Below are 22,592 nucleotides of genomic sequence, written 5' to 3'. Positions count from 1 at the left end.
CTATGCCATGCGAGGCGAAACGCCTTTACAAAGGATTGGCTGACTTTGCAAAATTTAGAAGGGAAGAGATATTGAGGGGATGAAATTAACGGTCTGAAAAGGGTAAGTAACAACATCTTTATCTATTTCACGTTGATCCTTTGTGTGTGGTGTGGTGTGGGAAGGTTACCTACCCTAGTGCGAGCAGGCCTAATTCGGGCCGAAGTGTGCTCGACCACCACAATAGAAACGTGATAACAAAAATGTATTGGTTTACTACGAATTATTCATATTCAATACCATCATTATAGACACCTGTGTAAATATTTTCTGTAAAATTTTTACCTGTATAATTATTTCTGTTTAATGTTATCATACCATTTTATGATATTCATATAAAAAAATTATCGCGATACACGCCGACCGGCTTTACCCAAAACAAATATTTCTATATATATATACCAGAATTACATTTAACTCTGGTATATAAGCTACATGCCAAATATCAAAATCCGTTCAACGTTTCATTTATTTTTGTCCTTTTCTAAACAAAAGATAGTTTGTATTTTATGAAACTAACCTATTCATTACCGTACCATACCATACATACCGATTTCATTTCAGTTTAACGTATTTTCCTTGTTAAACTATTAAATATGTTATTGTACATAATTGATCCGTTTGTTGCGCTAAAAATACATACAATAAAATAATTTACTCCGTAAAGTTAAACCTACCATAATGTACGCCAAATAAAATAGAGGTCATTTGAACCGTAATGGACTACCCACAATACCGGGAACTGAGAAAAGTTATCGACATTTCGTTCCAATTATGAGAAATGTGTGATCATTAACCAAACGCAATATTTACATACGAAACCAGTTTATTATTAATAAACTAACCGGTGCTGAATCCATGATCATCTTAACGCTGCCGGCGCCAAATTTTTGCTCGTAGAATTGTTGGAGCTTCTCCGAAATCTCGCTGAGTGACGTCAGTTTGGGTTCCTTGTAAATGAACTCGACGCCCTCTTCATCTTCGCCAAAGTGGGCCTTCCCGAAGAACGCGACGCGATAGAATCTGCCCAAGAGACGTTTCCCCGAATTCGTCACTTCAATGACTTTCGCGTAGGCCTTGGTCAGATGTTGATAGCACGCAAGGAGCGCCTGATAATCCTTTCTTCGTTCGTATATCGGTATAACGAGGCGGTATAGTGGCCCGAGCAATTCATATCTTTCAGCCTTATCAACGTATTCTGTACACAGCATCAGTTGATCGAGCAGGGCTTGTTCGTTGTAGTGAATGTCGGTCATACCTGAAACAAAGTTCCGATAACTTGAGCATATAGAGGTTGATGGTTAAAATTGGAAACTAAGATAAACTCAATAGGTTTATTTCATATTTTATTAATAAGTACTACTAGTAATATAAGGATTTTCCTACAATCACGCAAGATATTTGAATTGATCTTTTTGGCATTAAATAATAGTAACTTATTTCAGATACGTATTAGTTGCAATAGAGGATAAAAAATAAATCACAGTCTATGTCGCGGTCTACTGCATGTTATGTTATCATTCATATGCATACAACACTATACATACATAAAAATACAAATAGGTTGAAAGTTAAATACATGAAGCATTTTTTTGATTATATATTTCGAGTATATCTAAGTGCCCGCATAGCACATTTATGTCATCATAAATTATCGTGAAGAGGTATGGATCAATAAATATTTTTGAGATATTAAATCCCCAATTATTTGTGCTTACTTTCACAATTTTTTTAGAATGCTTAAGATTTGATAACAGTAGGTGTTTGAATAATTAGGGTTTCCCATCCTTTTAATTACTATATTAATTAATGATTGTTTATTGTATATTGTTATGAAATGTTTAAAATGGTTCTAGCACTAAAAATATGAACAGACAGATAATCAGATTTAAGTTTAAGTTTATAATATTAGTATGCATACTTAAAAATCTCATAACTGGTTCTTTATAAGCGAAGTCCTTGAATTCTAGTAACTATAAAAACTGTATTTTGTGCCTAATAATACAATCACATATTAAATAAAAAATAAAACAATCTAAGACAAATTTAATTATCTACAGTCAATTGGGAGTCATAAAAGTCCATATATATAAATTGAAACTATATTAAATAATTATGCTTCTGACAAAGGGCATGGTATATGTCGTCAGGGTTTGCCGAATTAATGTTTTCCATCAATATTGCCCTCAGGTTAGTTTTGTCTTAGTTGTGACAATAACCGATAAACCAGCCGATATTATATTTTACTAATACCGGTATAAATTTCCTTTAAAATTGTAACATTAAATGGTGCTTAAGCATATGGGTATATAAAGGTGTAAATATAAGAATATGTGCAGTCGAAATCTGATCGCGATCGCGCGGACTTAAATGTCATATGTAGTTAAAGGTGATTTGAATCGATAAAAATGAGCCTTGTGGCATTATTAACTGTACTTTCAATCGGAGTATGCAGTTGTCAGTATCATCACAACTCACACAAACCGAACCAACCAGATAGAGATGATACTTTAGCAAAATCCGACATGGTTATGGCTTTTGTGGTACGTTGAAAGAAAATATCCTAGTGTTTTATTACACACAGTGGGTGTTAACAAAAAAAAAGTCTAATTATATTTAATTCATTAGGTTTTCCGACACGGCGACCGGACACCAGATCAAGGAGAACTTAATAAATTTCCAAATTTCAAATTGGAAAAAAATGCATTCTTTCCATTCGGAAAGAAGGCTTTAACAAACGTAAGTAATCAACTATTTAAACGTTCATAATTCATGTTGCCGTTTATAAAGAAAATTGAGTACGCGTGAATAATTGAATGGATCTTACAAGATTTAATACATTATGCTAATACAAAGTGTAACAATGGTGATTAGGTTTCGTTTCGCTTACTCTCCGATTGATCGTGTGCTATACATGAGCTCGATATGAATATATATTACAGAGAGGCAAGGAAAGAGCATCCCGGGTGGGTCAATACCTGAGAGATCGATATGATGGGTTGATATCGAGGCTCTATCTGCCTGAAGAGGTTCACATACAGACGACAGACTACGCTCGAACTAAAATGTCAGTATTAGTCGCTTTGTCGTCTCTGTACCCGCCGCTGGCCATGCAGAGGTGGAACCCTCGTCTGAACTGGCAACCCATACCGTACGACACGCCTCTACGTGATGATGATAGTGTATGTATATGTCCATGAATATGCAAGCTATTTAGTTTTATTAATCAATATTATTATTGCGCTATGCCGTATTATTATTTGGTTATGCTTTGGATTTATAATACATTTCTTTTATAAAAAGTACATGTAGGAAAAATAAGAAGAAAATGTATGAAAAATATTTAATTATAAAAAAATAATAAAAAGGCTTTTTTTATTTCATTTTAAAAGGAGAAACAAAACTATCGTATACATTGTATTAAGAAGTAGGTTCATATATTTTAACCAAAAACTAACAACTAATTTTATATTTTATTTCAGTTATTGCATTTTAATAACTGTCCAGCTTACGAGCAATTAAAGAACAAATTATATGATTTACCAGAGGTTCAATCGCATTTGCAAGCATCCAAAGGTCTGTTTGAAATATTAACGGAAAAAACTGGATATAATTTTACTATTCCAGAAGAAATTTTCATGCTGGACAACCTATTCCAAGCTTTGGTATGGTATTTGTTCGTTATAATCATTTTACATAAAATCTAACTCGCTTTTTTTAACCGACAGTTTTACTTTTCATCAAAAAATTTTGTTATATTGTTATGCCAATCCTTACTAGTATCATAAATACGTATCTGTTTTCCATTTCATGTTGAAGGTTCTGGACTTTTTTAGGATAGAATTTCTGTGTCAGGAGATGTTTCGAAGCTACAGAATGATAAATGCTACGTTTACATGCCGTGAAACATCTAATTCCCAAGTATTTTTTTTTAGAATCGCTATGTAACATTTTAATTTAAATTTTCAGAACAATGTAGATATACCAACTCCACAATGGGCTCAGAAAATTATGCCTAATATAAAAGAAATGACTAAATTAGAGTACTTGGTAATGTTTTATACAGACGAATTAAAAAGAATATCAGCAGGTAAGAGGTCTACAAACATAGTACTGGTTTATTTAACAATATTTTATAATACATTATACCATAATACATAAATTTAATCTTTGGTTTCTGCCTGCAGGAGGAATATTAGCAGATGTTGTGAACGCAACAAAAGCAAAAATAGCTGGTGACAATGATCAACCTAAGCTCTTTATATATTCTGCTCATGAAGACAACGTAGCTTCATTATTAGCAGCGTCCAAAGTATTCGTACCCCACCAGCCTAAATACGGTTCTACAGTGTCTTTGGAGTTGTGGAGAAATCGTGTAACAGGAAAATACGGTTTTATGGTATGGTGTATTTTCTTTATCTTTTCAATATATAGGTAGCCGTTGCAGCACATTGTCAGAAAGGCAACAAATACACATTGCAATTCGATTCGGTGGTGTATAAAGACACCGGTCGTGCCAAGCTTATCTTTATAATAGGATGATTGAAATTCCATTTACATGGGTGGCTTTTAAATTATCCCTTAATAGATTAGACTGTGAAGACAAAGCGAGCACTCCTTCACTTTTTGTACAAACGAAAACTTGAATTAATATTAAGATCGCTCACTTAATGCGTAGCTATGCAGAAGTAGTCAATAATTAAAATTATTCCTTTTCAGGTTGTATACGCCGCAGAAATCGGACGCACGCCAGTAGTGTTACCAGTGGCAGGTTGCGGCGGCGGAATGCTTTGTGACTACAACACTTTCCTTGATTTAACCAAAGATTTTGTACTACCACACAGTGAATATAAAATGCATTGCAATATATCTTAGTATTTACGAAAAATGAGTTTTATATATAAAATAAAACTGTAACTATTTCCTGTAAGATAGAAATTAGTTTTTAGATATAAAATATAACCTTAAAAATGTATAATTTGGATACCATTTTTGGGTATTTTTCATGCCCAAAGACCGTTGAAATCAATTAATATTGAAAAATAATTTTTGCTATCAATTTAATAATACATATAGATTATACACAACATAATCAAAGTACAATATTAACGTACTATAATAATAAATTGGCTGTGATTTGTATGTTTTTTGTTTTGAATTCCTCTCCGTCCTAATTTTAATCTCCTATAGTGCGAGGTAATATTAACGAGAATGTAGATTAGAAAATGGGATAAATTACACGACTGTATTCGTAATCTTTTGCGTTTAAACCTGAGTATGTAATTAGAGCATAACATTTTATTGACATAAAACACCTTTTATTTCACATTTAAAACTAAGGTTTATAAAGATAAGAGTGCTCTATTTACATAAATACAATCAGACAAATAATAAAGTGGAATCTTTACAGCGAATAAAGTTTCTAAATCGAGTCTATACAGCAATTTCAATTGCAACCGATAAATTACTTATATTATTTAATATAACATATTTGTACGTATTTTCTACACAACAAAAAACCCTCATAATAAAATTAGTTTATATTGGAATATAAACTTTAACAAAGTACTTCACTTAATAGTAAAATGCGTTTATATTCACTATTTAGCTAGTCTCCATATAATCTAAGCGAATATTCCGCAATCAAACTTGATTCATCAAACAAGTTCTAAATGCAAACAACTAGGTTGTGGAGCAAAAAATAAGTAATCCCATGAATAATTGCACTTTTTTGTATTCTGAATTTGTACGCTCATCTTTTAGAATCCCTTTTTTATTCACCCACTTGTACAACGTAAAGTAAAATATGTTGAAGCAACAATCGATACAATAGATTTAATATACGCAACTGAATGAGTTGTTTATATTTTATAGATTTTAGGACATTTCATTATTTCATCAAATCACATTCTACTATAACAGTTTCACCGTCTCGTCTATTGAGGGTCTCCAGATTATTTCGCGCTCTAATCACATTACGATCTCGGCCCTCTTCAATGTCCCTGTCTAGATATAAACTATACGGTGGCTCAGAGCATGGCAGTCGAAATCGACTCGCGGTAGCGCGTGCTACCTAGTCGATTATTTTATTGTTATATAGACATCTTTTTTTTTATTTACATCATGGGCACTTTGATGGTGTTCGGTTTGTTGTTGGTAGCCGTGTTGTGTAACGAGCTGAGGCCAGAGCTTCCTTTAGAAGCGGCTGCGGAGGTCGATAACAAAGTGGACGTAGTAGACAATGGCTTGGCGAACACTGATCTGTTGATGGCTTTTGTGGTATGTTCAATCGTATGAGCCGATTTGTAGCGGGTCACAGGTGTCACGCTTGTTCCGAGTGATATTGTTTCCATTGCTGGTTTGATTAGTGTTGTATATTATCATGGATGGTTTATGTTCCGTATAATAAAATTAAATGGTAATGGATGAAGCATTTTTATAACACACACATTGAAACGATTTGTCTAGGAGAAAAAAAAAACTCTAAATTGGTGACATATTGATGACATAAAACAATTTACTGTAAAAAACATGCAAAATAACAATTACTTGCAAGATTTAAAACATCTGTTTAATATGTAAATATGTTATTTAGAGGTATCTAACAATGAGCATCTTATATCCATAATATTCATCTGTATCCATATTACATAATGTTACAGGTTTTTAGACACGGTGACCGAACGCCGGATCAGGAAGAGCTAGACAAATTTCCTTCTGATCAACACTATGATAATATATTCTTTCCTTACGGAAAGAAAGCGCTTACAAACGTAAGTCACATGATACTCTTCGTTTAACAACAACATTCACTTGTTTTATATATTTAAATATATTGTTTGAAACAGAAAGGGAAGCAGCGCGGATATCAAGTCGGGGAGTATTTGAGGAAACGTTACAACAATCTAATCTCTAGTCTTTATTTACCCGATGAGACACATATTCAGACGACAGATTTCGCGCGCACTAAAATGACCGTTTTGACTGCATTGGCTGCTCTGTTTCCACCACCACCGGCGCAAAGGTGGAATCCTACCCTTAACTGGCAACCAGTTCCATACGATACACCTGCATATGAAGATGACGATGTAAGTACTTACATTTAAATAGTTACATTCATTCTGGTCCGCCTTCCTCGTTAAAACGTTTAGCTCATTAAAGACATAATAGAAGTTAATTGATGCGTACAGAACTGTAAGAATAAGTGACATGACATAGTGTTAAAATAATACAGACAATACTTAATGCTAATTAGGTAATAAGTATGTAAGTAACTGGTATTTACACGATTTTGATGAGTGGCTCGTGCGCGTTGTGGTACCGGTTTCGAAAAATTAAATTTATTGCCGAAGAAATCACGTCAGGTCAATACAGATGGACTCTAACGTTAGATAAAAACAAATTTAAATATTTTGCAGTTCATGTATTATTACAATTGTCCACGATATCTGCAATTACGGGATAAAGTTTACGCTTCGGCTGAAATCCAGAACAGGATGATACCATACGAAGGACTCTACAAATATTTGAGCATTAAAACTAAAACCAACATTACGACACTGGAAGATGTTTTTTATTTAGACAATCTATTTCAAACTCTGGTATGAACGCAAAATACATATACAATGTACTTTTATCTATTTATGAAAAATATTCGTCATGAATGCCAATTGTTTTATAGGAAAATGTCGGAGTACATCCACCGCAATGGGCGATAGACGTTATGCCGAAGATAAAAGAGGTAACAAAAATCGAATACGCTGCCGAGTTTTATAACAGCGAAATGATACGATTAGCTGCAGGTAAAAAAAAATAACAACAACTTAATTGAAACAATTTCGAAGTAAAAAATCTGAATGACCTTTTGTTTTTAGGAGTATTGCTCGAGAAAATAGTGAATGTAACGCGTGCGGCTATAGCTGGAGAAAAAGATTTACCTAAACTGTGGTTGTTCTCGGCTCATGAGAACAACGTAGCAGCTCTGATGTCCGCTGCCCGAGTGTTCAGACCGCACCAGCCAAAATATGGTTCTACTATATCACTTGAATTGAGAAAACGTCGATTAACCGGCCAATATGGATTTACGGTAAGGTGTAATAATAATTTTAGAACGCTACTAAACGATTTGTTGCACTTGACTTGTTCCAATACAATACAGGTAATGATTACGGAAATATTATTAGCATCGCATTTATAGCATTTACGTTATATAAAAAACAATAAAGAAACATCAACGGATGTACAAGTTATAACAAAAGGATAACCTTTTATACAATACGTTTAATACAGTGCAAAATGCTAAGATAGTACAGGACTTTTTCGCAGTGTGTTTTCTCGGATTTCCTTCCATAAAACATTAATCAAAGTATAGGAAATACCTCATAAATGTTATCCTTGATCAATGTATTAAAACGGAATCGCCGGTAATATAAAGCTATGATGCGTCGTCTGTCTAATCCCTTAATGAGTATTTATACTCTCACAGGTCGTATACTCTGCCGACGCTGGAGGTCCTGGAGCAATATTACCGATATCGGGCTGTGGCGGGCTACCCTTGTGCGACTACGATACATTCCTCTCACTCACACGTGAATTCGTTCTGTCTCATAGTGAATACAAGAAACAATGCTCTACTCCCGTCACTTAAGAGTCAAAATCGAAGGAAACAAAATTTCCAATGATTTGTGGGTGTAGATGTAGACTGAATAAATATGAAATGTAGGTTAAAGTCAGATTTTCGATATTAAATTGGCTGTGATATAATATTTTTGTGTTTCATTTCGACAACTATAAAGAGAACCTTTTCCTTGTTGAATGATATAGATTAAATAAAATTTTAAATATCTGCTTTTTGAGAAAAAGCTGTTTTCAGATTACGGGAGAATTAGAACCAACCGTAGAAATTAAATGAGAGTATATAATAGATGGCAAGTATATTTTATGGTACAGATTAGTAAACAAATAGGCAAATACGATGAGTAAACATAAAAGATATCTTTCTGTGTCTTATCTTCTGAAGGATATCAGAATTAAGCTCGAGTATTCAGAGACGCTGATTATTTCTGACAACGCCATGCAAATAAGTGAATGAAACTAAGATTTCTAAGTGATTATTTACTGTTTTTATTTATTAATTTAACTTAATAATTTCATGGTCCATCTAACTAGTATTTTATGTGTCAGGTAAGTACCTATCTAAGCAAATTATATGGGAGGCTTGATTGTTATTAGGAATTAAGCGTTTCGGAACCATACTATTATGATTCCTAGTAATTAGAAGATTGAATTATTTGATTATTTTAACATTAATTGAATACAATGATAATTAATAATGACATGATCTTGACCAATTATCTAATTTAGATTATATTTTTGTATAATACCTGAATATTGTATACATTTAATAAAATGCCAACCTACCACTACATTAACGGTAAGTATATGACAAAATTACTTGAGGCATTAAGGTATAATAATAAGGCCATCTTGGTATTTCTATTTACTTGAAAACATCAATACAATACTGTGGGAGAATTGTACCACAACGGCCTCTTTGTACTGTATGGGCATTGAGGAAAAAATAGCTTTAGTCACGTTTAAAAAACAGCACAATACAAATTAGATTTTACGCCACATAAAATAGCATTTTATACAGCGGCGACGTAATGATAAAATCTGAACATCCCATTCAAATTGACGTTGACAAGGGCGTAACCGGGGAGTCAGTGTAGCACATACAAATAGCCGTGATGGTTGCTCTCGCATGTGTAAATAGATACCGTACAATCGATTGGACAAAGTCAATCATCTGAGCAGGTCGCAACGACCGTGAATTCGCGGAGCGTCCCGCGTGGACTCAGTGAGACAGCACTTCGCGCGTCGTGCACTTCCGCCCTTGCATCGTCCGCAATTACGAACAATCCATTGTATATGTCTGTGCTATGATTCAAGCATAGTCCTTTGATATGTGCAGTACTAAGTGATCAATACGCGGTTCAATATTGGGATACAATGTAGAATTGTCAATCCGGAAGAGGAAAATGTAAGTGGTAATCGTAATTGCTGATATTGCATTGATTTGTGTTAATAATGCTTTGATGACTGTTCGTGTAAGGAAAGCAGAAAGACCTTTACAACAACTTAGTTTAACCAATGTCTTCGATGATAAATAATTCACCTCAACAAAATAGTTTTAAAATGTAATTTTAATCACAATTTTCATTCCATCAATGTTTATGTTTTATTCAGCATACTATGCATTGATTGTTTTACGAGATTTTAAAGAGTTTGCTTGTATGCTTTTGCCGTAACAAAATTCGTTGACTTTGAGTATACATTTATATAACGGATTTCATATATGTATGGTATCCAAGTCAGAAGCGAGAAGAACTCGCAAAGCTCGCGTTGGAATCCAGTATCTATTAAGAATTAAGCGTAATGTATGATTCTTATTGGATTTAGATTATCTTAGGATCTTCGCATACTCAGAAAACATCATGGACATCGGTTCTTCGGTGACCATATAATTAAGTTAACGTGAGACTGTATCAATATAAAAGAGGTACGTAAGCTACAGGAGCTACAGTAGGTTGTTTTGTGATAATTGTTACTATTTTTTTAAAGAAAGAGACGAAATGTAATAGATAATAGCAAAATGTTGGAACATTTAACCTGTTATTCACAAGAATTTGATATGTAATAATAACTATATAGTAAAGTGAGAAATACTAATAAGTGTAAACCTAAGAGTACCTACTGACAGATGAGGATAAAAAAATAACATGTCCATGGGTAGGTACTAAGTAGTAAAAATAACTAGAATTGATTACATTCGTCGATAATATAACACACTAATAGTCAGACTAATTGTCCACTATTCGGAATTCACCTAAACGTTCCCACAGTATAATAGTATTCTCAATGTTTTAACAGGAAAGAGGGCGGTCGCGAGGAGGAGCCGACCAACGCGGCGGATGTGGCACCGAGCATGAGGACCGAACATACTTGCTGCTGTCTCGGCGTGTTGGTGGGCGTCTCACTCATTGCCGGTGAGCCAGACTGACGCATTGTATGAAGAGGGCTAGAATATGAAACGTCTGTAGCGAATTTCTTGTCAGCAGTTCGTTAGACCGTGATTGATATACGACCTGAATCGTCCCTTCCTTGAAAAGAAGAGAGCGTCCCTTCCTTGAACCATTCCCACAACCCATGGGTGTAGCTAGTGGAGGTGGGGAGGGTGAGGGGTCATCATTTTGGGGAATGAGACTTAAATAATGTACTAAATTATGTTGACTAGATGAGTGGATATAAACATTAATTTATCTTTCGCTTTTGAGTCGTTTTGATTTATAAACAATTTTATTACTGTTTTTTTTTCCTTATTTTATGGTGTATTGGTGAGATTTTTTATGTGGCTTAATAAGTCAATGTATAATCAATATTAATTATTCATCAATAGCGCATGTTACATCCATATAAGGTCAAGAAATTTTTATTGTTTTCTCTACATACGATCTACACGTGAACATTTAGAAGTACGTAATCAACATTCTCAAAGCACCAAGAATTTATGAAAAAGAATCTCACGGCTTACAAAGTGATAAGAGCTAAGGATATATATGTACCTATTATAAATGTTTGATTTTTATATCACTTGGCCTGTTAGCTGATAGCAACATTGTTCCCATTATAGTCATACATTTGTTCTGCAAATGTTTATGCATAGCACTCTCTTCCTTCTACATTTAGATTTAGGCTTCCGAACTTATCGCAGATTTATTCGACATTAAATTGTTTTTTTTCACACATATTTCGTGAGAGGAGTTAAGCTGCTTGCAGCTGACGAACCAGTAATCCACAGTCTTCAAATAAATCAACGCGCTTCAATATAAATTCTTTATATATTTTGTTGTTGTGTATTAAAAAAATTAATTGTTTATTTTGGTTCAAATGTTTGTAACTATGAACGATTACAAATTGTTGTTTACTAAATAGATAAATCACTTATTATTATACTATCAAAAAGTGCAGGGGTCAAACATCGTATGTTGTCGGGACCATTGACTCCCAAGCCGAAATAGGAAGTGCTGAATGTCGTTTTTAAGTTGTAAACATAATCAGTCATTCCACCTTTCTAAATGATAATAAGATATATTCCACAGCCCTCGTCGCTGTGATTTTGATGAAAGATTCAACCGTCGAAATCACAGTTCTACGGCAAGTCCATGTGGTAAGTTATTATATAATTCTATATACTTTTCTATTATTTTTATGCAATGTAGTTTAATAGGTTTATTAAGTGAATGTCGAATAGGTTGTTATCATTGATTGTGTCAAATGATTTTAATTGACGATCGAAATTGTTTCAATTGGGTGTTATGCTTAGTTTTTGTTTTCGATGGCAGAAATACAATATGCGCCTTTTATTATAAAATAGAAGATTGAACATTGTTCTTATCGAAAGAATAAACTAAGATCTTAGTTACATAAAGTATATGCTTAGAATTTGAATGGTATTGCTGTTCATAAAACGATCTCGGTTATGACACAAGAATCGTAAGTTAATAACATAAGAAAACGCGACAGTCCTTCATAAACCTCGTTTGCAGTGCATAATTATAAACATGCAGCATCGCTGCTGCTCTTTAGTGAACATAATCTATACTGGCTCATCCCAAAGGCGAGGGATATATGGGATAAATATATCAATTGATTTTTATTATTCTCGTGCTTAGCTGATGTCTCACGGCGAGCGCACGCCGGACGAGCGTGAACTATCCATGCTGGGGGCGCCCCCACCGGATCACGTTTTTGTTCCTTACGGCGCAGGTGCCTTAACCAATGTAAGTGAGCTTATTACTCTGAATGTATACTATTACTCGATTGCATCTACAAGTAGCAATTAAGCTAGTTGAGTTATTTAATCGGAGAACGTGTATCCATAATGCAGTATATAAGTGAAATATTGAACACTATATAATGCTCATGGAATCATGGGTCAGAAAGGCTACTGAAGAATTCATGAGTGCCCACAAAATTTAAGGTTTTAAGGGAATAAATCTATCAATCATTTGATAAGATAAGATACTCCATATAGATAACATAGACTTTTTTTTTATTTCAAATGTGCTTTCCCTGATCGCCATCATGAAACTTTGTATTAGATATGACAAACATATAAATACTGCGTAAGAATATACATATCTGTTATAATGTATCAGATATACGACTTTAGCGAAGCGTTTACTTCCCGGTGCCAATGCGGGAGGGATCTCTATTCCTGAAGGTCACCGTTTAAACAGGAACGAGGTGTCAGAGCCGCAGATAGCTGTCCAACACTAATAATGATTTATTGCTCGCTGCAACGCACATCCCGCTTATAGAAAGGCATTCGCCTTGCTGCGTCACAATATTTTTAGCACGTCTAGGATAATCGAACGGGGTCTTATTGAAGCTTTACATAATTTGGAAGATCAAAAATTTATACAACATACTTTACTCGTTAAGCTTCACTGAATTTTAAGAGGAATAATTAGAAAAGTATTTATTTACCAAGCATCGAACATAACATAATCGCATTTTATCGTTCACAGGAAGGAAAAATGTTGACTTACGAGATGGGTGCGCTGTTAAGAAAACGATACAATAATTTCTTGGGGCCTTATTATGAAGCCGGTAAATACGGAGTTAGGATATACAACATATATGTTTGATTCGTACACATTTGTAAGATACTTGGGATACCTAGTTGGTTTTCCTTATGAATTAATTCTATCTATAAATTAAATCTGTCTTGACCTTTCCAGCAAGGTATTATTAAAATTCTTCAATATAAAAACTTTGTATAAAAACTCAATTCAAACGTACAAAAAAAAGTCAGATTTCAATAAATTATAGATATTTGCATTCGTTATTCACTCATTCAATCTGTCGATATTCCTTACTTAACGATTAGCCATCAGGATTACGCAAAATATAATATTCTTCTGAATACTATTCTTAGGAGAGTAATCGAAAATAAAACTGAAATCGATCACATTTAGTAGTTCAAACAGAAGTCTGCCATAATCTCGGTCACCCATCTAATTGATGACAGTGTCAACCGTTGCTTAACTGAGATTGTTTTCTATAGCAAAAGAAATATATCCTCTAAAAATTGAAATTATCTAACTCATCGCTAATGAGATATCGTAGATTATTTTTAAGTGGAGAAAACTAGTATAGATACCCACGTCGAACCTGGAATTTTATTTAGTTGAATGTATTTCTTTAAATTAAAATACATGATTTATTAGACAAGAGCATGGTGATAACTTCGGACACGAGTTTAAGTAAGATGACAGCGCTGTTGATAGCGGCCGGTCTCTGGCCTCCAACACCTGATCAGATGTGGAACGACACGTTCTGGTGGCAGCCCGTGCCGTATCAATATCCGTCGAAAGGTGAAGACTATGTGAGTATTCGGTGAACGACTGGATGATTGAAAAGAGGCAAGAGAGGGCCTTATACATTTCTTTTTTATTTTTATCTGTTGTTTGTATGGCTTTATTGGATTTGAACGTGTTAAAGTTAGATAGGTGTGCGGTTTCCACTAATGTGGTATTGTGGTAATCTCATCCTAAATCAAATATTATGTCCAAAGTGTGCGAAGTCGTGGCTAACAGATAATAAATTATTTTTATAACAAATAATATATTAGATATTACTTAAGAATAATGATTAAATAAAAATGTCAGTGAGATGATGATTAATTCGAAATAAAGTTTCCTACTGCATAATTTTCAGCTATTATATGAAGAGAACTGTCCAAGATACAATCAAGAGAAACACAGGCTTCTGAAGGCATTCATTGAAGAGGGATTATTAATGCCATATAGAGACTTGTTTCATAAAATAGCGCAACTCACCGGTACTAATTTTAGCACTCCGCAAGATGCCTATCACTTGAACAACTTATTTTTAATTCAGGTATATATTTTAACACTAAAATTAGCCAGGGAAGTGCAAAACAAAAATCAAGTAAAATTAATCCAACTTTCAGGACGATATAAAAGTGGCGAATCCAAAATGGGCTAAGCACGTCAAGAGAAAACTAATGGATGTTGCAAGACTGGAGTATACAATGATGTTTCATAATAATCTACTACGAAAACTAAGTGGCGGTGAGATAAGTTTTTTTTTATTTGTCTATAAATAACAATAAAGTGTCATCTTATATCTCATATGTCATAAGTTTCCTGAATTACAACAGCGATGAGTAATGTAACAAAATGCATTCATCATCATTTTTATAATTGTTTTCAAATAAATTTAGTTTAATTATTATGCCATCGTATCGGATAACAAAAATAAATTATAAATTTGACATAATTATTTTTGTGATTGTGATGTGATTATATTTACAAATCAAAATCTACTACTAGAACAATTAATGAACAAATTTCTAGTTTTTAAGACTGAATGTGTTTGACATACTAGATATATATTTAAATCTTTGTATTGATGACAAATACCTTATAATTTCAGGAAATTAACGCAAAAGAGATTTATATGCCTCACTCCACCATTAGATATATACATTTTTATATTGTGTCTATATCTGTAAACTTTCAGTATGTCGTTGACATATTTTCTCAAACTATATTACGTTCCAATAATTTCAGGGGCTTTACTCTCCCAAATAATAAAAGAAGCGATATCAAACACCCAAGAAGCGACCAGTCAGACGGTGATCGTACGCATCGGCACGCCCGTGTCCGTCGCCTCGCTTCTGTCCGCGTGCGTCGCGCCCCCGCCCCGCCTCCCCGACCCGGGCGCCGCGCTACTGTTCGAGCTACACGAAAAACTACCTTCCGCGCAAGGGAAGAAGGATCAAATCATATTGTCGCATGGACAGAAATTCGGATTCAAGGTGAGTTTGTTTTTTTTTTAATGACAAAAATAATTATATTATTGCTTTTAGGAGTATGGAGCCATGTGAGTAGTTGTTAGATTAAATGAAATAGGAAATTGCAATGGATAATTGTCAATTGACTGTAATTTATAAATATTAATATACTCGTTTATCTAAGTATGTATTTGAAAAAAAATTGGGAATCAAAGGCATTTTTTTTGTTTTATTAAAATAGCCAAGGTTATTTGTAAATTGACCCTTTCGATTTATAGCACTATAATGACGACGGAGTTATAAAGTTTCAATTTATTATAATTTAAACTTTGTGTATGTATAAATGTATTCATGTACTCTTAATCGCATATATAATTCTTGTACATATTTGATTTTAATAAGTAGAAAATTGTCCAATTTCTTCATTGTCCTTTTCGTTTCAGATTTATTACTGGGACGACGACTCTGCAGAGCCAAGACTAATGGAAGTGCCTGGATGCAATGCCTTCTGTCCTTTGGACACATTCAAAGAAATTACAAAATCTATCGTGTCTTACAACTATAAGACGGATTGTAAACTTGTTCCTATAACATGATTTAAGCGATAACTTGTGTGTAATATTCATAATACGTTGCAATACTAAACTTTTTACCCAAATTAGTGCTTAAAACACGGAATATATCAAATAGATGATTAGAGCACTTATAAATGAAACAGAAGTTCAACACGTTGCTTAAAGCTTAATGTATTTTCATACTTATTACGTAGATAAGAGGAGAATATTATAGTTTAGTTTCTATACCATACATTCCTTACGTAGATAGCAAAACGCAATAGTTGTTAACCCAATTTCTCCTGTCCAAAATTCAGCAATTATTTAACAATACATTTGTGTTTTATTTTGCGTTTAATAAAAAAAATGTTTCTTATATTGTTAGTTTTACTTACCTTCATCGATCTTGAGACCTGTTTCATCATTCGGAATGTTTTTAGATATATCAGCGAACGCATCAGCGCCCCACGATTGCGCACCGCGTAGCTTTAAATATTCGGCTATCAGCGCGGCTATGTGCAGCTGGCAACACATCGCCTGCAGAAAAATACTACCGTTAATAATCAAACGAATTAATATATCTTATCCTATCCTACTTCCTACTAATATTATAAATGCGTAAGTTTGTAAGGATGAGTCTGTGTTTGTTGCTCTTTCACGCAAAAACTACTTAACCGATTGCAATGAAATTTGGTACGTAGACAGTTGGACAACTAGAATAACATATAGGCAACTTTTTATACCGATATTCTTACGGGATACGGACTTACGCGGGTGAAGCCGCGGCGCGCAGCTAGTAAACCAAATAAAGTAACCATTCATATTTAATAAATTTGATAAATATTTTTCTTATTATCAAATGTCAACTCAAACAATGCACGCGGTTATACCTCGTCGTGGTCCGCATTCCTGGAGTGCAGATCGGCGAGCGTGGCGAGCCACGCGTGCCGCAGCCGCGGCGTGGCGCGGCACGACGCCGCCAGCGCGAACTGCAATTCCGATAGCTGGATGCTGCCTGCACCTGGATGTGACAACAATCTTTATTTGCTACGAATATGATACAAGAGATGCCGATATATGTACATATAGCTATGAACAATATTAGTTATTATTTATATTATATATAGTAGTATTATTAGTGCAGATCTACACTAAAATCATAACGATGATACTTGTGTATATTTGTATTATGTTTGTAACGTTTTCACGCAAAAACCTAGATCTTTTACAAAAAATTATTTCATCGTTAGAAAGCGCGACTCCGCTGAGTGAAATAGGCATATATTATGTACTACGGGCGAAGCCGGGGCGAACAGTTACAAAAAAATCTAAAAGAAAAAGTTCCGTTCCGCAATATTTATGTATGTTTGGCTTAATATAGAGTATGCAAATAAATCATTGCGTACATGTAGCGTGATGCTAGTGTAAAATAATTACAAATACGTGAATTGAACTGGTGTTTGCTACTGTATAGTTTACCAGCTGTACATGCAACTTCATCTGCTATGTAAAAAAAAATTTTCTCGGTTTTTTAACTCGATAAATGGACTATCTCATGTCACAATATTTTTTCAATTCTAACAAGATATTACTAACAATTTAAAGAAATAGAATAGTCAGCTTAATAATATAAGGATAGACTATAATAATACCACAAGTGATTCTTGTGACTCTCTTTTTATATGTTACTTGTAACATGTTAAACAAATAAATTTGTTGAGCTCTTATCTTAAAAGCTACCTGGCTAGTTCGAATAAACAAATTAAGATTACAAGAGCTGAAATATGAATGAATATTTTTATGAAATTACAATAATAATAAATGTAATTTTATTAGATTCCTTCTACAGATAACACAAAATCAAGTCATATTATACATTGTTAAACAAGATGTAACGTTCAGTTTCATTCGTATAAATAATTAAAAAACATTCAATAGGTAATATAGTATCGAAAAGTATATCCACAACAACGTACCGGTGCCGCCACCCGCGGCTCCAGCGAGTCTTGCCCGCGCGCCCACTACGGTGCGCACGCGCCGCATTAGTTCTGCCACTTCGCTTGAAAGACCTGTTTAATAATGCGGATATAGAAATACAAAAAAACAGTATTTTCAGGTTCATTACGACGGAAAAATATTTAGGATTTAATCAATACACCGTACTGAAATATTCTGTTAATTCCATAAAAAGCATTCGAATGAATGATGAATTGTATACAGAACCTCAAATATAAATGATTTTATTGAAGAAGAAAAACAACAATTTAATTTCATATCAAATGGCTTTATGAAGTAATGGTGTATATTTACCGGTCCCCTTCATTGCTTTGTCTCCCGTAGCGAAGCAATTGATAACCGATAGTGATTCTTGAAAACGTTTGCAGTTCAATGCTGTTGAATTATCCAGAAGTTTCGACACGGCGATTATGACCTTTAAAATTAAATTCAATACTCAACGACTCGGCTGTTACCTTTTCATGTTAAAATTTCCATACTTTTCCAACAACGCAAACATGGAAAGAGATACGTAGATAGATTCACAATAAATTACTACTTAGTGAAGTCCCGTGTCCCCTACTGGGGTATGGGGCAGATGATATACATCTGTTTCACTGATCGATTTTCTTTATGGACAAGTAGGTGATCAGCCTTCTGTGTCCTGCCAGACCGAGACATTTTTTTTTTTTTCTTTTTTGACGCCTTGGTACAGTGGTAAACGCGTGTGCGTAGGGGTCCTGGGTTCGATTCCCGATGGGGACAATAAAAAAAAAATTACTACTTACACATAACATTAATGCTAAATATTTTTATAAAACATATCCTGCTTCTGGATTTCACTTTATGAAAGATAACATTATATGTTAACACTTCAATGTCTGCAAACCCCCTTTCAAATTTCCATCAAACTACGCCCGTTTACTCCAACTCTCGTCTCCACATACCTGCAGATGCACCCTGGTGAGGTTGCCTCCAGTAGCATGTTGGAAATTAGCTCTCATCAGCAAGTATAGTGCAGCCGCAGCCTCCCGTCGAAGCCAGGCCGCACGAGCCTCGCACAGTTTCACAACTGCACCCACTATGCCCGCGCATAATGCACTACCACCTGGTTAGGAAAGTACCAAATCTAGACATTAAAATTCAAAAGATCCATACTCTACTATTATACTAGAAATAAGAATAAAGGGGAATGTTGGTCGTTATACAGAATTTAAATTAATTAAGTAGTATCTTCAATTCTGGACAGTTGTAATTTGAGTCTAGTAAATATTTCATTTCCTTTTTATCAAGAGTTTATCTTCAAGACAATTTGTTCTGGACATCTAGTAAAGTGGATATTATAAATAAATAGATAAAATTCATTATTAATAAGTAATAAATGAATAATCCTTTATTGAACACGATAAGAAAAATACCCAGACTATTATACAGCAAGTACAAAATCCAGTCTTATTGCTGTAAATGTAGCGCTTCCAGATAATAACAAAATAATGCTGCTGGATTAAATAGATAAAGCACAAAATATAGTCTCATATTATGTTATATCACATCACTATTAACAGCCAAAAGTCAATTAATCTGTTCCTAAATGAATTCTGTACAAAAGTATTATTTCAAAAATTAATAAATATTAATAAACCCAGACATACCTTCAAAAAGTGTCTCGGAAAATTGATTGATGTACGCCCTTAGAGCTGCAAACAAATGTTTATACAGCGTTTCACTCTGTGGTAACTGCAACAACTTCAAATAGGGCTTAGCCGCTATCCCCTCTGCTGCTCCCATGTTCTTCATGAAGAGACAAGAACGGTCGATTATTGTGAGTCCTACTTCCGTTGCAAGACAACCGGCTGATAATACTGCATGTTCCGACATCGCTTCCAGTTCTGAGGAAACAAAAGAATCCTGATTATATAAAATCACCAAAAAAATTGTAAGGAATTTCTAATTTTCACAAGGATATTTCTATATTTCCGAGGTTGATTCAGATAGTTTTTCTTAAATAAATTATTAATAATTTCTATACACACCTGTGGGGGCTGACGTGTTAACGAGATTCTCTCTATTCACAGTGTTGTTCTTCTCCACAATAATGGGCGGTTCTTTGGAGAAGTCTGGTGGACTCATCCTTGCGGGTAATGTCCTGGCTTTTGCGGGCTTCAGTTTGTCTGTGCACTCTGGCGTTGTCACCTTTAACTCTGACAGTATCTTCTTTTTGCCAACGTATTGAAATTGTTCGGCGCATATTCTAAAGTATCAATTTGTTAGTATGAAAAAAACGTCTTGCAAAAATTATATTACTCAACGTACGTTATTTTCTTTAAAGTAACTAATATCCACAAAAAAAAAAAAAAATAAATCGATGAAAAACGAAATTTTTCGAAAAGTATAGTATCACAAAATCAAATCCTACACAATAAATATAAAACAAACAATGGGTGTAATCCCCAACTTAGTTTACAAATCCGTTATAGCCCACTGTTCATTAATTCAAACATCTAATATTACATTCATAACAAAAATGGCAACACTTACTCCAAAACATTAAAGAACGATTGCTGCTGAGCCGGCGAATGTGTTTTCCACCACTCAACGAGCCTTTCCTCGTCCAAATATTTCAACACAAACAAGAAACACAAAAGCACATCCCGAACCTCCTCCGCGGACATCACACCAAATCTATACAATATATAGACAATGACAAAAAACAATATAAAATTACAAGTTTAAGTTAAATTACATACAAACTAGTGAATCAACAAAAACATCGCGCATTCTAAAATGTCGTTTCATTTCAAATTATAGTATTTGTATAGCAAAATATGTAGTATTGTATAGCAAAAATATATATAAAAGAAATTTACATAATTAATAATGATTAAACTTTGATAAAAAAATTACATAACACATTGAATTACCTGTTAACTTGATCACCAATTTCGCTCAAATCTAATCGAGCATTTCTCGGAAGCGAATCTCCTCCCGACATTGTGGACACGGACTCTAGAGAGCTATGCGACATATTGTTTGCGTTATCTACAAATAGACATAATATTTTGTATTTAAACTAGTGATGAGATAAAATGTTCACAAAATATATTGTATACATTGAAAAGAAAATAACTAAATAATAAAATAACTGGTAGGAATAATTTAATAATTAAAGGGAAGTAGTGAAGAATGATAGAAAACAAGTTACATCTATCATTATTTTGGAAACATATTATTAGTCAGCAAGAGGATGCCTAAGATGTACCTTTTCCATACATATTGTTGGATATATTCGGTGGTTCCTTAAAGTGACCCGAATTCCTGGTGGGCGTATGTTCAAAGTGTAATGTTAATCGATTTCTTCTCGGAGTGCTATTGGCCGAGGCGATCTCTTTCTGAACGTTGCTGATTATGGGATTCGTGGTCGCATCGCCGTCGATTTTGTCATGGCCATTTTCTAAAACGGGGCTCGCAAGAATTTTGGTGACCAGGCGATGGCCATTATCTGACAAAGCAATAATACTTTTAAAAAGAGACATAAAATTATCAGTTACTCAATATAATTTTATAATATTTTATTTATCTCCGCTTCGAATAGAACATGAACTGTTATATCAGTCTAACTTAAAAATCAAAACAGGGCAATGACAGATCTCAAATCAGTCGAAAACTAATCGCCTCTTAAAACACCATTACAAGAACAACCCCACACTCACCGAGTACAACCGAAAGCCAAGGAGCGTACAGCTGAGCGAGCCTCGCGCGGGCCTGCCGCGTTCGGTAGCGGTCGTCGTGCTCGTGCTTCGTGAGCAGCGCGCGCAGCACGCACAGAGCCACGCGACGCTTCTGCGGCGCCTCACGTAGTGATTGCTCCACCTGTTTATATGTTAGTATTATTTTCTATATACTTATATAATACGTAAACCCTTATATCAAAACAATATATAGACACTTTACTTGTATGTATGTAACCGTCGCCTTTATATTTCATTTTGATCCACTAAACGGACACATTTAATTCGAAGCTATCAAGGATAGGTGGCAATATAATAATTTCATGTGTATTACATTATCCTAATTTGTATCGCAAGGATAAAATAAACTATGTCGACATTATTTGATTC

At 34.2% G+C, this 22,592-nt stretch overlaps 4 protein-coding genes across 4 annotated transcripts in view; 3 read left to right on the top strand and 1 right to left on the bottom strand.

Moving 5' to 3' along the window:
• LOC119829142 (dedicator of cytokinesis protein 9) overlaps positions 1-22,592 on the bottom strand; it is a 40,117-nt gene that overhangs the window by 7,153 nt on the left and 10,372 nt on the right. The window contains exons 19-30 of the mRNA XM_038351547.1: positions 22,185-22,344; positions 21,734-21,973; positions 21,396-21,513; positions 21,013-21,156; positions 20,508-20,725; positions 20,127-20,363; positions 19,422-19,582; positions 18,790-18,910; positions 18,456-18,548; positions 17,370-17,500; positions 16,875-17,016; positions 885-1,297 (exon numbers count right to left, since the gene is read on the bottom strand). Coding sequence (XP_038207475.1) covers positions 885-1,297; positions 16,875-17,016; positions 17,370-17,500; positions 18,456-18,548; positions 18,790-18,910; positions 19,422-19,582; positions 20,127-20,363; positions 20,508-20,725; positions 21,013-21,156; positions 21,396-21,513; positions 21,734-21,973; positions 22,185-22,344 — 2,178 coding nt within the window. The remainder of the gene's footprint in view (positions 1-884; positions 1,298-16,874; positions 17,017-17,369; positions 17,501-18,455; positions 18,549-18,789; positions 18,911-19,421; positions 19,583-20,126; positions 20,364-20,507; positions 20,726-21,012; positions 21,157-21,395; positions 21,514-21,733; positions 21,974-22,184; positions 22,345-22,592) is intronic.
• LOC119829186 (prostatic acid phosphatase-like) lies at positions 2,367-5,181 on the top strand. Its single transcript, XM_038351591.1, has 7 exons — positions 2,367-2,582; positions 2,668-2,778; positions 2,982-3,221; positions 3,522-3,704; positions 4,009-4,129; positions 4,227-4,438; positions 4,759-5,181. Exons 1-7 carry the CDS (start codon positions 2,448-2,450, stop codon positions 4,912-4,914), a joined length of 1,158 nt encoding a protein of 385 aa, XP_038207519.1. The 5' UTR covers positions 2,367-2,447; the 3' UTR covers positions 4,915-5,181.
• Positions 6,023-8,804, top strand: LOC119829175 (prostatic acid phosphatase-like). Its single transcript, XM_038351580.1, has 7 exons — positions 6,023-6,318; positions 6,702-6,812; positions 6,888-7,127; positions 7,458-7,640; positions 7,721-7,841; positions 7,914-8,125; positions 8,525-8,804. The coding sequence occupies exons 1-7, from the start codon at positions 6,163-6,165 to the stop codon at positions 8,684-8,686; spliced, it is 1,185 nt and encodes a 394-aa protein (XP_038207508.1). The 5' UTR covers positions 6,023-6,162; the 3' UTR covers positions 8,687-8,804.
• Positions 9,757-16,852, top strand: LOC119829164 (venom acid phosphatase Acph-1-like). Its single transcript, XM_038351569.1, has 10 exons — positions 9,757-10,081; positions 10,972-11,087; positions 12,201-12,268; positions 12,774-12,881; positions 13,632-13,713; positions 14,334-14,491; positions 14,824-15,006; positions 15,080-15,200; positions 15,702-15,949; positions 16,369-16,852. Coding segments are annotated over exons 1-10 (1,239 nt in total). The 5' UTR covers positions 9,757-10,079; the 3' UTR covers positions 16,522-16,852.

This window comes from Zerene cesonia, chromosome 1 (genome assembly GCF_012273895.1).
Source record: "Zerene cesonia ecotype Mississippi chromosome 1, Zerene_cesonia_1.1, whole genome shotgun sequence".
NCBI lineage: Eukaryota > Metazoa > Arthropoda > Insecta > Lepidoptera > Pieridae > Zerene > Zerene cesonia.
Note: the sequence above shows the minus strand (reverse complement) of the source record. Positions and strands in the feature narration are given on the sequence as shown.

What these genes read in the sequence shown, in the direction of transcription:
- LOC119829186 (XM_038351591.1), top strand. Translation starts at nt 2,448, where the DNA reads ATGAGCCTTGTGGCATTATTAACTGTACTTTCAATCGGAGTATGCAGT. An exon ending in ACAACCTATTCCAAGCTTTG is followed by an intron (nt 3,705 to 4,008) that starts GTATGGTATTTG and finishes TTAAATTTTCAG; the next exon opens with AACAATGTAGATATACCAAC. An exon ending in CAGGAAAATACGGTTTTATG is followed by an intron (nt 4,439 to 4,758) that starts GTATGGTGTATT and finishes ATTCCTTTTCAG; the next exon opens with GTTGTATACGCCGCAGAAAT.
- LOC119829175 (XM_038351580.1), top strand. Translation starts at nt 6,163, where the DNA reads ATGGGCACTTTGATGGTGTTCGGTTTGTTGTTGGTAGCCGTGTTGTGT. An exon ending in ATCTGTTGATGGCTTTTGTG is followed by an intron (nt 6,319 to 6,701) that starts GTATGTTCAATC and finishes ATAATGTTACAG; the next exon opens with GTTTTTAGACACGGTGACCG. An exon ending in CTGCATATGAAGATGACGAT is followed by an intron (nt 7,128 to 7,457) that starts GTAAGTACTTAC and finishes AATATTTTGCAG; the next exon opens with TTCATGTATTATTACAATTG.
- LOC119829164 (XM_038351569.1), top strand. An exon ending in GGGCGTCTCACTCATTGCCG is followed by an intron (nt 11,088 to 12,200) that starts GTGAGCCAGACT and finishes TATATTCCACAG; the next exon opens with CCCTCGTCGCTGTGATTTTG. An exon ending in ACTACGAAAACTAAGTGGCG is followed by an intron (nt 15,201 to 15,701) that starts GTGAGATAAGTT and finishes CAATAATTTCAG; the next exon opens with GGGCTTTACTCTCCCAAATA.